Here is a 14,820-nt window from a genome sequence, read left to right as displayed (position 1 = left end):
GATCTGGCTTGCGAGAAAATGCATTTATTTATTCATTTTTCAGTTGTTTGTTTCAGGCATGAGACGCTTTATAACCGTCCATCTGTTGCAGCGGCGTGCACAACACACCCCGCTGACTCTGAAGGTGCAGGACTCATTAGGTTTCATGACAGCTGAGAATAGCTACATTTAACTTGTAGTTCAATGCAACACTTGCTGCATCTTGAGTTATTGCTGTCTTTTTCACAACACTTGAAATTATCTTCAGTTTTATTTTACTTCAGTTTTTCCTAATTTCTTCAACAAGGGTGCAAATAGTTTAGTACAGTCTGACAGTCCAAAATAAGTTGTCTTACTGAACTAAAGGCATGCAAACTGGGTTCTGCACACTGCCTACATCTCAAATTCTGTTTCCACATTTTACTGTTGTTTGTATAGACCAGACCTGGGTCAAATAGTATTTGCAAATAATTCTTAGTGTGTGTTTTAACCAACTTGGAGTAACACATGGAGAGATTTACAGCATTAGGAGAATTCAGGTAGTGCCAGGTAAGTTGTCTATCACAGGAAAACATACTAAATAGACTTTCAGATTTTTCTGTGATTGTCTCATCTATCTGGCACTCATTTTGTTGCCCTGTGTGTTAAACCCCACCCATCTAGTATTCCAAGCAGGTTAAAAAAAAGGCTAACAATTATTTTTAAATAATTATCTGACCCCGGTCTGGTAGGGAGACATGGTTAATGCTTGTTCCTCTCATTTTATTTTCAAGTTTTCAAGTGACCTCTCAGCCCGGGATACTGCATCCACTGAGATTTGATCTCTCGAGTTAATTCATCGTTAAGTGTGAACCAATGTATATGTAAATGTGAATGCTTTTTCTCTGAGGAGTGTGGAGAATGTGATAATGCTCGATGTACAACACAGTATTTCAACTAAGGGTGCTAGTTGAAAGTAGCTAAGGTGTCATTAACTGTTTGAAATATTACCATGAATAAGCTGATCTTACTGTTGCTGATGGACAATATTTCAGATTGGAGACAATACTGTTATTGACTGACTTGTATTTGCACTGGAACACACTGATTTGAGTAAAATCGTAGTAAACTATTCAACTGTGCTGCCTCTTCTTTTTTTTAAGCGTCCGTGTTTCCCCGTTCAATTAAAGAGTAGCCTATATGAGTGAGGCAAAGTGAAAATATTCATATTACTTTCAAGTTGTGCTTCCACTATTAAACGACTATTATACCAAGCTGCTTTTCTGCCTTATTATATCATGCCTCCATCATCATGTGGGAAATCAACTCGGTGACCCAGCTTGTTATCCAGTTTCACCATGGCAACTACCAAGAGGAAAAGGTATGAAATCATTTCAATCAGCTTCGGTTCACTTGTTATTTATGTGGTTTGATAAGCATTTTTATAGGATGATTAATAGATAGAACCATCTGCAAGGCAGCTGTTGCAGACAAAAAGATCTATTTATAGCTTGTAAAGAACATAGTTTGTGAGGAGTGAAATGTACCAGAGCAACACAAAAACTGTACTTCAATCAATAGACACTTTTATTACACACATACTTTAACAGTAAACTTGAACATACAGTATTTTTGTTGATATATGCTGTGAATGAAGTGCTTCGTTTGGCATTAATAAACAAGACACAAATAGCTTGTCTCTCCATTATATTTTCTTGCAATTTCTATAAAGTAGCTTATATACATTTTGTGATATGTCTCTTAAATTCATACTGCAATTGGCAACCATGTGCTCATGATGTTCTGCCCACACTTTGAGTTAAAACCTATTTTACGGAAAGCACCTTTTATTTAGATTTTATCAAGAGTATTCAAAAATCTTTTGTAGTACTTGAAAAATAAAAGTATGATTGTAGAAGTATAGGTGGTTGTTACTCATTTACTCCGTGCCATTAAAAAGACATCTTGTGCGAGGGTAGGTGCTAGTTTACAGTTCCACTCGCCTACAGACAAGCTGGATCCGCTCTATGGACTTTGTTGCTCCTGTCTCTATCACAAGTGTTGGCCTGTATGTGCAATGTTTTGACTGGCAGTGCATCAGACTTGTTTGTAATGTTTAAAATATACTCGGGATGTACTCATACTTGACAGTTTGGCAGCAGAAACTCAGTATCTGATCCAAAAAAAATGCTTCAAGCGCGCAATGGTGAAGTTAAATCACATAACTGGCAAGAGGTCGCTGTGCAAGGCAAAAGCAAACATATATCTTTTCACACCGAGTGGCGGTGTGTAAGGTCTGGGTGGCACACAGCAGGGCTGAAAGTTATGATGGGTGAGAAGTCATCGGACAGCAAGTGTTTATGTTGCCTCTTTCTTGTCCCTTTGGGCGCTCCGGCGAATCTTCATCTCTGTCAGCTGGATGTAGCGGATGACATTGGTGTCTGGAAAACAAAGACAGGAAAAGGCTGCTTTATTTCCTGTTCAGACAGGAAACGGTGCATCAATATGCTCATACCTCTCCAATAAAACTGAAATATGAAATCCAAAATATGATTGTGTAAAAACTAAAAAACTCACATTCCACTGATAAGGAATTAATTTCTTTGCAAACTTGTAAATCATCACCATTCTGTATCTCCAAAATGCTCAACCACCATGAAATGGTTTATCCAATTGGGTTTGAAAGGATTTCATAAGGCTAAGGGTGGTCAGATTTGCCTCAACCCATAGAGAACCATGTAATCCTTCAACTGAAGTTAAAACATGAAAATCACCAAAATTGGAGTTACAAGGCTTTCACATGACTAGAGGGAACTGCAGTAGTACAGAGATATGAACCATTTTAAGATGAGTGTTGATATCTACTGGAGTGACTGACTAAATAGACTTGCTTTGAGCATTCAGAAAATACTACATACATCCAAATACATCCAAATACAATGGCTATACCACTACCTAGAAGACCATACCACACACATTATTCTTAAAGGTAAGATAACAATCTTATTTCCATTGTGTTCATCATAGCAGTGGTTCCCAAAATGGGGTCCAGCTGGGATGGGGTCCAGGAACCACTAGGGGTCCTTAAGAGGTTTCCAGCAAAATGAGAAATACTTAAATTCTACTATCATCTCACTCCCTAGATGTTGGCACAGTGGGAGAATGTATAAAGACGGCTGTTTTGCTTGGAGGTTATCACTCCACCTACAGACAGGTATATGAATCTGTGCCAAGTCAACAAGCTACAGCAAAGATTAACAGCAAAAAAAAATTCTCAGATGTGGTTCCTTTCAACATAATCTTATCAAATGGGGTTCTGTGGTCTAATGCGGATTTATCTGGGGGTTCTTGACATGAAAAACGTTGGGAAACCCTGCCTTACAGTCCTGCTGGGTTGAGGATGGGGGGACATAAGACAAGACTGTTGAGACAATACTGGACCACAATGCCACGGCCAATCGGCTCTAACCTGAAGGCTCCTGTTTGTGTGACTCCTTGAGGTAGTACAGGGCCTTCTGGAAGTCACCGAGGTGGTAACAGGCCACACCGGAGCGGTAAAGGGCTTTGAAGTTCTCTCCTTCCTTGCGCAGGACTTTCAGACAATACTCCTTCACTCGTTCGTAGTTCACCAGCTCCATCTGTAGCAGGCAGGCTTGAAGGGGGAAAAGAGCAAAGGGAGAGAGGGAAGAGAGGGAGTGCTGATATCACTGCATCAACCATTGTTTGAATTCAATTATACTGAATGCATAAAATATCACAGACATCTCCCTGATAGTGAGTTGCAGCCCTTTTTTGCAAAATCCACATCTCAGTTGTCTTAAATCCCTCTCTAACTCATCTGCTTCTCTTTATCTACATCTCCTCCTTTGTGATTGGTAGAGATTTAATAAGGGGAATCTATGGGGGATGATGGCTGTCACCTGGATTCACCTCATCAGTGCAATTCCTGAAAAGAGTAAGTGTCCCTAATGTTTTCTGCATTCAGTGTATTGTAAAAGCGCTAATGCGTGTCGTCCAATGCGCTGAAATACAATATGATTCTTTTATAAATAGCCTAACAAATATAAATATAATGCTTTAATTTGCCCAGGGGTAGATAAATAAACCAGCCACATGAAGTGAATATCCAAAAAGAAAGTGAGGCCGATGGTGGGGTAAGCCTGGGAATGACTCATACTCTTTATGAATCATTCATGAGCTCTGGAGTATTCCCTGAAATCTTTCTCTGTTGAGGAGAACAGCAAATAGCCTTTAAATGTGTGGTGTGTTGTGTGTGTGAAATGTGAGAGAAACGCTGCTTACCGGCCAAGCTGTTGTAACACTCCAGCTCCGCATTCTCCATCGCACCCTTCTGCTCGTCTGTCAGCGATGTGGACTTGCTGATGGTCGGCAGGAGAGAGGAGGGGGATTTGGAGCTGGTGTCTGGATCCCCCAGCACCCTGCACAGCCCCTTCATCTCCAGCAGAGCGCGGTGATACTTGCCGATTGCCTCCCGGTACTTCTTATCCTTGTAGCACTGGGTGCCTTGGGTCTTGAAGTCGAGCGCCCGTCGCACGGCATCAGCTGGCTCGGAGTGGGATGGCTGTTTCAGCATCGACCCACCATGATGCCTCTGCTGCTGCTGCTGCTGATATCTGGCATCTTTGGTCCGGCTGCTGGGAGGCTGAGCGCACTGCTGGAGCCTCGGGGAGCCGCCGCCGTTGTCCGTGAGGCTGCCGGTGCCGCCGCCGTCCGCTCTGGAGCTGCCGTCGTGCCCAGTCTGGCTTACACTCATTTTTGATGTGTTATTGTAGCTGCCCTAACGCCAGACTATCATTTAGCTGGGAAAATACAGGCTCCCCTCACTGCATCCTCTCGCCGTACTCGCGTCTTCGTCTCGCCAGTGTCGCACGCAGCTACGTCTTCTGTGCGCAGCCCTGCTCGATGCGCGCTCCTATCCTCTCCCCCCTCCGACGAGCCGATTGGTTGTTAATACTAGGCCAGCGGTCCCAGGGGGTCCGGCAGCAAAATGAGAAGTTTAATTTCACTCTCATTTTATTTGAAGATGCGAAAAAGGATTTCAAACCAATCAACACGGCCAATAATCTGTTGTTAATTTACATGGAGGAAATTTTATTCATGAAATGAAATGGACGGGACTAAGCTTCTATTTAATTTGTTAGAATAATAATAAAAAATTACCTTGAAGTAATTCAAGTTTTAAGTTTATTTCCAAATGTAAAAACAAAAAGCAATATCCTAGCCTACGGTAATTATGTGTTTATGTGCTTATTATGCGCACGTTTAGGTCTTTCTATGTATTTTGTTCTTAAATTGGTCTTTCTATGTAGGCCTATTTTGTTCTTAAATTTACTTTTCATTTGAAGACAGAGCAGTAAGAGAATCTTATAGGACTGGCTGGTTTGATCATATTTCACTGTGTTATCTCTTCACCTACATGCCCTGATCTGTATGCCTACAAATTCATATGGGGGGGGGGGGGGGGGGGGGGGGGGCATGAAAATATGTGGGAACCAGACATTTTCTGCCTTCAAGTACTCCTCGTAAACTCCTACTTCCAATTTGACAAGTCGTGAAATCAGAAATAAACATTTAAAAAAATTACCCTGTTACAAAATGTTTTTTTGATGGCTGTTTTGTTTTAGAAATTAAATGGCATAAAGCTAATTTGTGCTGCAGCAGCATAACGAAGAAGAGACAATGTAGCCTACATCAGGCATTTAATTGATGTTTTAATTAATTTAGTCTGTTGCGTGACAACTTTGTTTAACAAAAGTTAAACAATGAGTGCAAAAGAAACATATAACGATACTAATTACCTGACACGGAATGCCAAACAAAAACAGCACATAACAAAGCACATCATTTTAACCATCAGTTCCGTGCTCTCTGTCCCAGAAACGTCACATTTCAGCAACACGGGTATGATAGAAAATTCCCACTTTCCAGGTCATATTTACCAGTTTGTCGGGTCGTTCATGTGAGCTCCACTGAAATATTTCCCACATCGCTTAAAGGCAGCATTGGACACATTCAAAGAGAAAGATATCCAGTGCTGCCTTCAAGTGCTGTCAGTACCAATATTTCCAACAGCACTTTAAGGCAACATTGGATATACCAGACCCCCCCCCCCCCCCCCTTTCCTCTTTCACTAGGTGCTCTCTCTCTCTCTCTCTCGCCCTGTCTCTCTGTCTCTCTCTCGCTCTCTCTCTGATCTCAAATTGGAGGAATGCAGTCATCTCCAGTCAGATGAATCAGATAAAGATCATCCAGCCTGTCGGCTCTCGTCCCAGCAGCCTGCCTCTAACAGCTCGCTTTGGACTGACTCAATGACAGGGTACGGTCCCCAATGAGAGGGTATGATGTCATTCAAAAACAGGGGTTTATGTAGGGTAATGGTGTCTGTCTGAAGCTGCGTCCCCTCCATTATGAGCTGACTTGATGAATAAGGTTGTGCCTCCTTTGCCCTGACACAGGAGCGGCTCATTTTGACGACCATTTTGTGCAAAACACTGTGTGCTGAAGCTTGTTTATTCACCCTGCATAAGTCCATCTGTCTTGTCACACTCACAGGGCGATGAACTCAGCTGTTTGGGTGTGTCTCTGGAATTTCAACTCTCTGGAGCAAATGCTGCTGACCGGACCAGAACACATTAGAAAGCTGCGTGTAAAGGCCAATAAAAGATGTTTGGTTATCCCTAGAAAACTAGAAAACCTTTAAAGGGGCTCTATCTCTCTAGTTGTTACTCAAGAATGATGCACACAAACACACACACACACACACACACACACACACACACACACACAGGCACACACTATAAGTCTGTTATTTTTGTTATTATCAAATATTTGATTTTGTCTTTCTCCTGTTATATTGTGTATCCATTTTTGTCTAGTCAGTGTCTCTTTTATCACCCCCTTTCTCCCTTTGTTTATTTTCATATAAAGAACAGTTAAGAGTCACATATAGTCACATATTACATTGTGTATAAGAATAAAAAAAAGAAGAATGTTTCATGTGTACAAATTATAGGCTATTTCTTGAAAATGGTTTGTTTTTGTAAATCACATTTTTGTAGCTTTATTCTTCATTTCATACAAGCCATTTTCACCTCATTTCTAAAGAGCAAAAAAAACAAACAAAAAAATAGGCTTGGATACAGAACACTTGTTCTTATGTAGGCTATATGAAATTTGCCCATGATTATACTCTTTTAGCACACTTGATTCTTAAGTCCCTAATTAAGAGACGTCACGTCATCGAACTGCGACACCATGAACACGCAATTCCTGTGTGACAAATTGTTTACATCATGGCGTCGGTGGATTTGAAAGGTATCGAAATCAGTTGCTTTTATCTTTAATTGCTAAATTCTTTTCAGCAACTTTTATTTCTCTGGTGCCATTTAATGGTTCAATGGATAATTGTTTAAATATCTATTTTTGAGTGTCTTGAGAAAAAGTAAAGCTGCTGAGTTGTCTTGCTGCTAGCAGTTTACTGATATCTCTGCTAACGCTAGAAGCTAGCAACGACTGATTGGTCTTCTGCTCTAATCAGCATAATAGCTAATTTACCCAGTGGTCTATTTTGTTTTGTATGCTAATGAATCTCCAAACCGTTCTTTGAACAAAGGATTAATGTCAGGTTAGCTCAAAAGCTAGTTAAAAAATACCTTTTCGTTGCGCCGGAGTCATACTACATTAGTTAGCTAGTTAGCTAACGTTAACTCATTTTTAACCATTGTTCGACTAAACAAGCTGCCTAAGAAGAAGACGTTGCAAAAGGAACATCTAAGAGGGTAATAACAGGTGGAGGAAGGGTTACACAATATACACACACCGGTACAGCCACTGTTTGATACCTAGCCACGGCAAGAGTACCTCCGATAGATCAGCTGGGGGTTAAATGCTCATTGCTCATTGGCACATTGCTGGTAGGGGCAACACTCATTCACTAACCAGCCGTCCGGGATTTGGAAGCAGATATTAAATTCACTTCTCCTACATTTAGGATACTGCCACCTGTAATCATCTTTATTTATATATCACTTTTCAAAACGGGGACAACACTCTTTACAAAGGATAAAAAACACAACATCAGCAATAAAACAAGGAAGAAATATAAAAGCAAGGCAAGAGTCTTGATCATATACACTAATAAATGGTCATTACATGAAAGCAACGTCTATAAAAATGAGTGTTAAGAAATAATTTAAAACATTATACAGTCCTGATGGCAAAGGGCCGATCATCTCTAGTTTTTAATATACATTTTTGAACAGGCAATAGAGACCTAAGAACCTCAGGCAGTGATCCAACTCGTATAGTTTTAAAGGTATTTAGTATAGCTGGGTGCCTGACCAATCTTTGCTTTAAAAGTGATCAGTAAAATCTTAAAAGCAATTCTGAAGCTCACAGGTTACTAATGTAAACATTCTAAAATTGGGGTAATATGATCTTGACGTCTTAATTTCTGTAACCTAACGCAGCTAGATCTTAGTCCAACATATTAGCTAACTTGTCATTAATTCTGTTGACTGCTCATTCCATTTCCAGACAACCTGCTTGGGATATCCTGGGTAGACAGTGGCTGGGTGCCCATTCTTAACCCTGGAAATGTACTTGACTATTTTTCTGAGAGAAGCAACCCCTTCTATGACCGAACCTGTAATAATGAGGTCGTGAAGATGCAGCGGCTGACTCTTGAACACCTGAAGTAAGTTCACCATATGAATGATACTGAATAGCAATATCAATTCAAAAGAAGACGGGACATCGTAAGAACTAATTAATCAGCATGTGGACATTGCATCAAAAAACAACAACAAATAAACACACAGATACTACAGTTAATAACACTAGTACTGTATTGGTTAGAGTAATAGTCTTTTCAGTACTTAGTTGCAAAGTTACATTATTGCTCAGTGACATATACTTAAACTATAAGCACACATATTGTGTCTTCTTTTTTCCAGTCAGATGGTTGGAGTGGAATACATTCTCCTTCATGCTCAGGAGCCAATTCTTTATATAATCCGTAAACAACAGAGGCAGTCTGCTACGCAAGGTGAGCAGCTGTGTATCTGATCAATTGGTCAATGAAGAAATAAAGTGTGGCATACTGGTGGGTCAGTGGACCAAACCACACACCGAGTACTCGTGATGTCACGGGTTTGAATCTGATTTGGCTTTAGTCAAGTCAGACTAAAGTCATTCATCCTGTCCCATCTTTCCTATTTTTCCTGTCAGTCTGCTGTAATTCGATGTAATAAAGGAGAAATGCCTTCAGAGTAACCTAATAAAATGGAGTATTATAGTAGTAGAGTTCACCCAGTTGTCTTCCCTTTTAATTATCCAGCTTTATACAAGCTGCATATATGTGGTCACTGGAAACAAAACACCCAAGTAAATAAAGGACCTAAAAATAGAACTGTTATATTTAGTTTGTTTAATTTATAAACTATATTTTGCCAAACTTGACCACAGCCAGCTATAGTTTTGCTGGTTGAAGCGTGGCAGTCAAAGTAAGAGTGGTGCTGAATGACAGCAGCTAGCTCTGCCAGTCAAATTAAACAGCTGTGATAGGACTGTGTACTTAAGTGTTGAGAAGACAGTAATTTTGTGTATGATTATGTGATTCTACACTCATGGCTGTCAGTAAGAGTAACAGATGTTAACACACTTGAGCTTGTTTTTAAATTTCTATTCGAGTCTCTAATTTTACACTTCTTTGTACCCATCCTCCAGTGATTCCCTTGGCTGACTACTACATCATAGCAGGAGTGGTGTATCAGGCCCCAGACCTGGGAACAGTTATCGGCTCCAGAGTGGTGAGAATTTACAATATCATACATTATAATACATTTTATAAACAGGGGTAGGTTGTTGGAGGGAGATTTTTTGACTGGGTGTTTGGAATTGATGAGTCGTTGTGTTGTGAGTGACATGAACCTTTCTATCTCCTGTAGCTTTCTGCTGTCCATGGAATCCAGTCTGCTTTTGATGAGTCCATGTCCTATTGCCGCTACCACCCGTCCAAAGGATACTGGTGGCACTTTAAAGACCAGGAGGAGAGAGGTTTGTTTTTGGCAATGCATTTGAATTCACATTTTAGTTGCGTTTAGCTGATCCTCATATCAACAGTGACTTACAATGAATAGTGAACAGTAGAATAAGCTTCAGCTACTACATCACCAACTTTACAAGCAGCCAATAGTGAGGAGTTCAGAACCATGGTGCCCTGATGATATTCCTGTGATTCCCATGTTGATTTTGGCAAATGCTGGTTAACCAAATGTCTTTGTGCAGAAAAAGCCAAGCCCAAGTCCAAGAAGAAAGAAGAACCTAGTTCACTATTCCAGAGGCAACGTGTGGACACACTCCTTTTGGACCTCAGGTCAAAATTTCCACCGACCTTTTACCAGGTATATGTTACACTTACTCAAAAAGCAAATTCATATTAAATCTTTGCTGTCTTTTCATTTTAATTTTCCCAAATAAGGCCTATTTATGTCAGTGTAATCAGATTTATCTGATGTAATCTGAATTTCTGTCTTCCTGTAATTTCAGCCCAAGCCTGGTGAGAAACCTATTCCAGGTATGATCTTTAAATTGCTTGTTCCACATTATATTCAGAAAAAAAATGATTACTTTATCATTTTCAATCTATGGTCATCACTGCTTTTTTTTTTTTTTTTTTTTAAATATTAGGAGTGTGAATGGCATGTTTTGCATCCCCTAACTTTATATCCTGCTGTAGTGCTGCATTTTTATTTTGCATGCCTTTATGGAAATATTACTCTCTAGCCTGTGGCTCTGTTTTTTCCTGTCCATGCTGTTGGGAAATTGCCCTTACTGTCAGAATTTTAATGGGGTTTAATGAAGATGGTGTGGAGATGGAAACCAAATATTATTGCCAGGCTAGCGCCCAGAATCCATGAGTTGTATCCCTGACTGTGTTCTCTTCTGTTGCAGTTGAGGTGAAGAAGGAGCCTGAACCTCCCACAGAAACGGTGAAACAAGAGGAGAGGGAGCCAGCCGCAAAGTCCTCCGCCCCCGCTCCTCCGAGCAAACCACCACCGGAGAAGAGAGCAAGGCTACAGTGATGACTATACTTCATACACTCTGGGAAGGTGGAGGAGGCAGAGAAAAGTCATAGAACTCCACCTGGATGGACAGTCTGAGAATGGGAGTATTTCTGCTCCCTTTCCCAAATCTCAAGATAGTCTGCCACTTTGCTCTTTTGATTGGTTTGCAAGATGCTAAGAATGATTTGGCACAAAACGTGTCAGTTGCTTGTCTCGGTGCCAGGACTACTTATACACTGTAACCTTAGACTTCTACACAAGTTTGGCAACATGGACATTTCAAGCAGCTGTACTGCAACAGGGGTTAACTGCGTGATGTCAGTGGACATTTTAAATCTCGGTGTACAGAACCCTTGCAGTGTATGCTAAGGAACGGGTTTTTCGATAATAATGCTGACATCAGCACCGGTTTCGGTTTACTGTTGACATCAGCAGTATCTTTGTGTTGTAATGACTTCAGAGGATTGTTTCATTCCCAATCTGCTATACCACAGGGTGTGTCATAACGCATAATCTGAAAAGAGCCCCACACCACCCCTCCCCTGTGTAATTTTCCAGTTTGTCATACAACTCAAAATGGTTTATCAATATATTTAAAGAAATATGGACTGGCCTGTTGTTCTTGAGCAAGACATACACCTCCAGCTGTTTTTTTGAAAGGAATACCCTGTTTTCAGTGTTTTTGTATTAAAATCAAAATTTGTTGTATCAATTATCATAATGTGTTTTGTTTATGACAAGTGTAATGGTCTCTGGTTGTGATGGATCACATTTTTTCCCAGGTTCTGAGTAAAATGCCATCTAAAATATATATATTGGATTTCAACTCAACTTTTTTCTGCCTATCTGAAGGTTTTAAAAATGGGGACTTTTACTGAAGATTAAGTTATTACTTTATTCCTCCCAGCACTACCATTTAAGGGATTTCAATCTTTGTATGTAATGGTTCTCAAACTTGTATGCATTAATTAATCAATCCTATGCATTGATCAGCTGGATGTTGATGGGTGTAGTACAGAGCGGACTTGTAGATAGATATACATCTCTATTCATCCTTATGAAACTGCTTAATCATTATTTTTGCTCTTGGAAGGAAATGTTTACAGTTTGTTGCCTATTTTGGTCTTGGTCTTGAATAGGAGTTGATTTGGCCTGGAGGTCTTTCCTTTGGACCTAGTCTTGACTCAAACTCGAATGGACACGGTCTTGGAATTGACTTGGACTCGACTAAGGTGGTCTTGACTACAGCCCTTGTTTATGTAGCTTACAAAAAAGGCATTGAGCATGATCTGTGATTTGTGTTGTTTGTGAAAGTAGAGGAAATGGGAGACTCCAGTCGCCAGAAGAGGTCGCCATTTGGTTATATTTGTACGCTGCGAGCTATATTCGCCTAGTTATGAATCTCAGTTTAGAGCATTTGTTCTCTCTGTCACATTGCGTTGAGTCATGTTTAGCTTCAGCAGCCAGTGTCACACCAAACTCCAAACTCACGCATTTCATCTCAGGGGAGGAAATGAACAAAGGAAAGGGCGATGTAGCCTATAAACAGTAGCTACGTACCGATGCCACGAAGAAGAAGTTTCTCGCAGGGCGTGGTGGGATAGGAGTCTCCTCGGTGGAGGACTGAAAACAGTGCCCCAGCTGGCTAGCTGCAGAGAAGATGGCTGCAGTGGGGATTTTCAGGCCAGTGTCTGAAAACAGAGCACCGTTTGTCATGTTGGACGACGACTAGCCTTCGTGTCACCCCGTTTATTTGGTCGGTTTGTTCGGACTCGAAGGGGATAAAACATGGGGTCGCAAACTCTCCAGATCCTGAGGCAGGGGGTCTGGGCTTCAGTCACAGGCGGGTGGTATTACGACCCCCACCAAAATACATTTGTCAACGCTTTACATCTCTACATCTGGCTGTTTCTGCTATGTTTCCCCTTCACACTTTACATGGTAAGTGTTGCTTTTGTAAACCCCTCTATAATACCTTTATTTAACTGTTAGGACTGTTGACAGTGGAACCAAAGGCAAACAAGTCTATGTCCGTTAGCTGCCACAGGATACTAACGGTCGGTCTCAGTCTATTCTCTGGAACGGGGACAATGTAACGTTTCATGTCAGCAACTAAAATACTACGAAACGTTACAATATACCCAGCTACACTGCAAAACCACCAAGCCATCGGTGATTATTAAGAGATAAACATTATTTCGATGAGGAAATTAACAAAATAATCGGTGATTGCCTCCCCCCTAAGTGTACCATCCACCAACTAGATTGGACCAGAAGGCTCTTTTGTTTAAATTCTATATATTTCACAATGATGCACTTATGATCAGTTAAGATATTAGACGTCCATTACACTGAACTAGGCTGTGTTCAGTGGATTTATTTTCCCTTCCCCCCCTTATCTAGTTGTTTCCCCCCCCCTGTCAGTAGTGATTTGCAATATCACCAGTTTTCAGAAGCTATCAGCTGTAACTACTGTCTTTTGTAACAGCTGACTAGGATGCAACAGTACTCTGTGATTTTTAATTTCCAGGAAATAGACTGAACAGACTGTTGTGATTTACTCAGTTTATTTCTCATAGGCCTGTTTGTTTTCTAAAGGGATACTGTGTTTACTTTTCCACAGTGATAGCAGTGATAGCTTGCCCTTTAATTTGTCATGGAAGGACGTTGCACATCAGTAGTAGTTATTGTCTAGTTATACCTGTTATTTATGGGTTGTTAGTGTGCCTGATAATTACAACATATTTTCAAAGCATCAAATCAGTAAAGGTGATTGAGATGGGCTACAGAACCGAGTGTTAGCTTAGTGAACTGGTTTTCAAATATTAGCTAGACTCTATAAATGTACTCGGGTCAAGAAATGGCTAAATACTAACATCTATATTGAGAAGCTAATGCTCCATATCAGTTTGTGGTTTCCTTTCTATTTCTGGAGTGGGAATAAATACATTGGTCAGCCCTGTGGTTTATATTGAGCCACAGGTTTGAGTGGTGCTGGTGCTCGTAATAACAGCTAACAGATGCAGTGGATATCTCAAGGACAACGGACCCTTAGAGAATGGAGCTCAAACACCCTGTGGTAAAAATACAGTTGCCTGCTAAAAATAAAGTCACAACAAGTATGTGCAATAGTAAGTCATATTTTTGTTTCAGCTATGTTTTTTTTTTTACATAGTTAACGTGGCTACAATACTTGGTTGCTAGTCATTCTGCTCTACCCATTTTTGGGAAATTATGACATGTATTTTTAAAGGGAAATTCTCTCACGGACGCTATTCATTCACGTGGCAGGATGGCCTCGTAGTTCGATCCCTACAACACCCAATGTGTCAACATCCACTTCTCATGTCAGAGTGTCCTTCAGCAAGACACTGAACCGCCTACCTGCTGTCTCATTGTCGGTCTGGATAAGAACGTCAGCTTAAACACCTAAAATCCAGTGCTTCAAAATCCATCTCTGCATGCTTCTCCGATACCAGGCCCTGCCGCCAACCATGGTGATCGTGGGAATCTACTGTGGTGTGATCGCTGCCATGTTTCTGCTGCTGAAGACGGTGAACTACCGCCTCCACCATGCCCTGGACGAGGGGGAGGTGGTTGAGCACCGGGCCAAGGAGACGGAGGGCAGCAGAGCCAGCACCGAGGGGGCTAACGATGGCAGCGTGACCCGCCGGGAGGACAGCAACGGCCCAGGGTAAGGACGTGTATACGGACTGATGGTGGGTTTGACATCGGACACAGAGACCCCAGGAGTGTGATGAAACAACAAAACTCC

At 41.0% G+C, this 14,820-nt stretch overlaps 3 protein-coding genes across 3 annotated transcripts in view; 2 read left to right on the top strand and 1 right to left on the bottom strand.

Annotated features, from left to right (window-relative positions):
* Positions 1–1,588: 1,588 nt before the first annotated feature.
* On the bottom strand, positions 1,589–4,804 carry LOC139662466 (tetratricopeptide repeat protein 9A-like). Its single transcript, XM_071541158.1, has 3 exons — positions 4,261–4,804; positions 3,428–3,610; positions 1,589–2,399 (listed from the first exon to the last, which is right to left on the bottom strand). The coding sequence occupies exons 1-3, from the start codon at positions 4,730–4,732 to the stop codon at positions 2,317–2,319; spliced, it is 738 nt and encodes a 245-aa protein (XP_071397259.1). The 5' UTR covers positions 4,733–4,804; the 3' UTR covers positions 1,589–2,316.
* Positions 4,805–7,235: 2,431 nt separating this feature from the next.
* Positions 7,236–11,856, top strand: med6 (mediator complex subunit 6). The gene is made up of 8 exons (XM_071541157.1): positions 7,236–7,293; positions 8,515–8,674; positions 8,934–9,025; positions 9,706–9,788; positions 9,927–10,035; positions 10,267–10,382; positions 10,528–10,555; positions 10,933–11,856. The coding sequence occupies exons 1-8, from the start codon at positions 7,272–7,274 to the stop codon at positions 11,061–11,063; spliced, it is 741 nt and encodes a 246-aa protein (XP_071397258.1). The 5' UTR covers positions 7,236–7,271; the 3' UTR covers positions 11,064–11,856.
* A 977-nt stretch (positions 11,857–12,833) lies between these two features.
* The window catches only part of pcnx1 (pecanex 1), a 34,831-nt gene continuing 32,844 nt past the window's right edge, over positions 12,834–14,820 (top strand). Inside the window, exons 1-2 of the mRNA XM_071541154.1 lie at positions 12,834–12,986; positions 14,525–14,739. Of these exons, the coding sequence (XP_071397255.1) occupies positions 12,834–12,986; positions 14,525–14,739 (368 nt within the window). The remainder of the gene's footprint in view (positions 12,987–14,524; positions 14,740–14,820) is intronic.

Source organism: Centroberyx affinis, unplaced genomic scaffold (assembly GCF_046629955.1).
Source record: "Centroberyx affinis isolate AG114_WGS23_722 - 3 ecotype Tasmania unplaced genomic scaffold, CSIRO-AGI_Caff_v1 ptg003800l_1, whole genome shotgun sequence".
NCBI lineage: Eukaryota > Metazoa > Chordata > Actinopteri > Beryciformes > Berycidae > Centroberyx > Centroberyx affinis.
The sequence above is the reverse complement of the archived record's forward strand: the minus strand, read 5'-3'. Positions and strand labels throughout refer to the sequence as shown.

Coding starts and splice junctions, on each gene's coding strand:
- LOC139662466 (XM_071541158.1), bottom strand. CDS start 4,732: ATGAGTGTAAGCCAGACTGGGCACGACGGCAGCTCCAGAGCGGACGGC. Junction 3,611..4,260: donor GTGTTACAACAGCTTGGCCG/GTAAGCAGCGTT, acceptor TCCCCCTTCAAG/CCTGCCTGCTACAGATGGAG. Junction 2,400..3,427: donor ACACAAACAGGAGCCTTCAG/GTTAGAGCCGAT, acceptor TTTGTTTTCCAG/ACACCAATGTCATCCGCTAC.
- med6 (XM_071541157.1), top strand. CDS start 7,272: ATGGCGTCGGTGGATTTGAAAG. Junction 7,294..8,514: donor GGCGTCGGTGGATTTGAAAG/GTATCGAAATCA, acceptor TTCCATTTCCAG/ACAACCTGCTTGGGATATCC. Junction 9,789..9,926: donor CAGTTATCGGCTCCAGAGTG/GTGAGAATTTAC, acceptor TATCTCCTGTAG/CTTTCTGCTGTCCATGGAAT.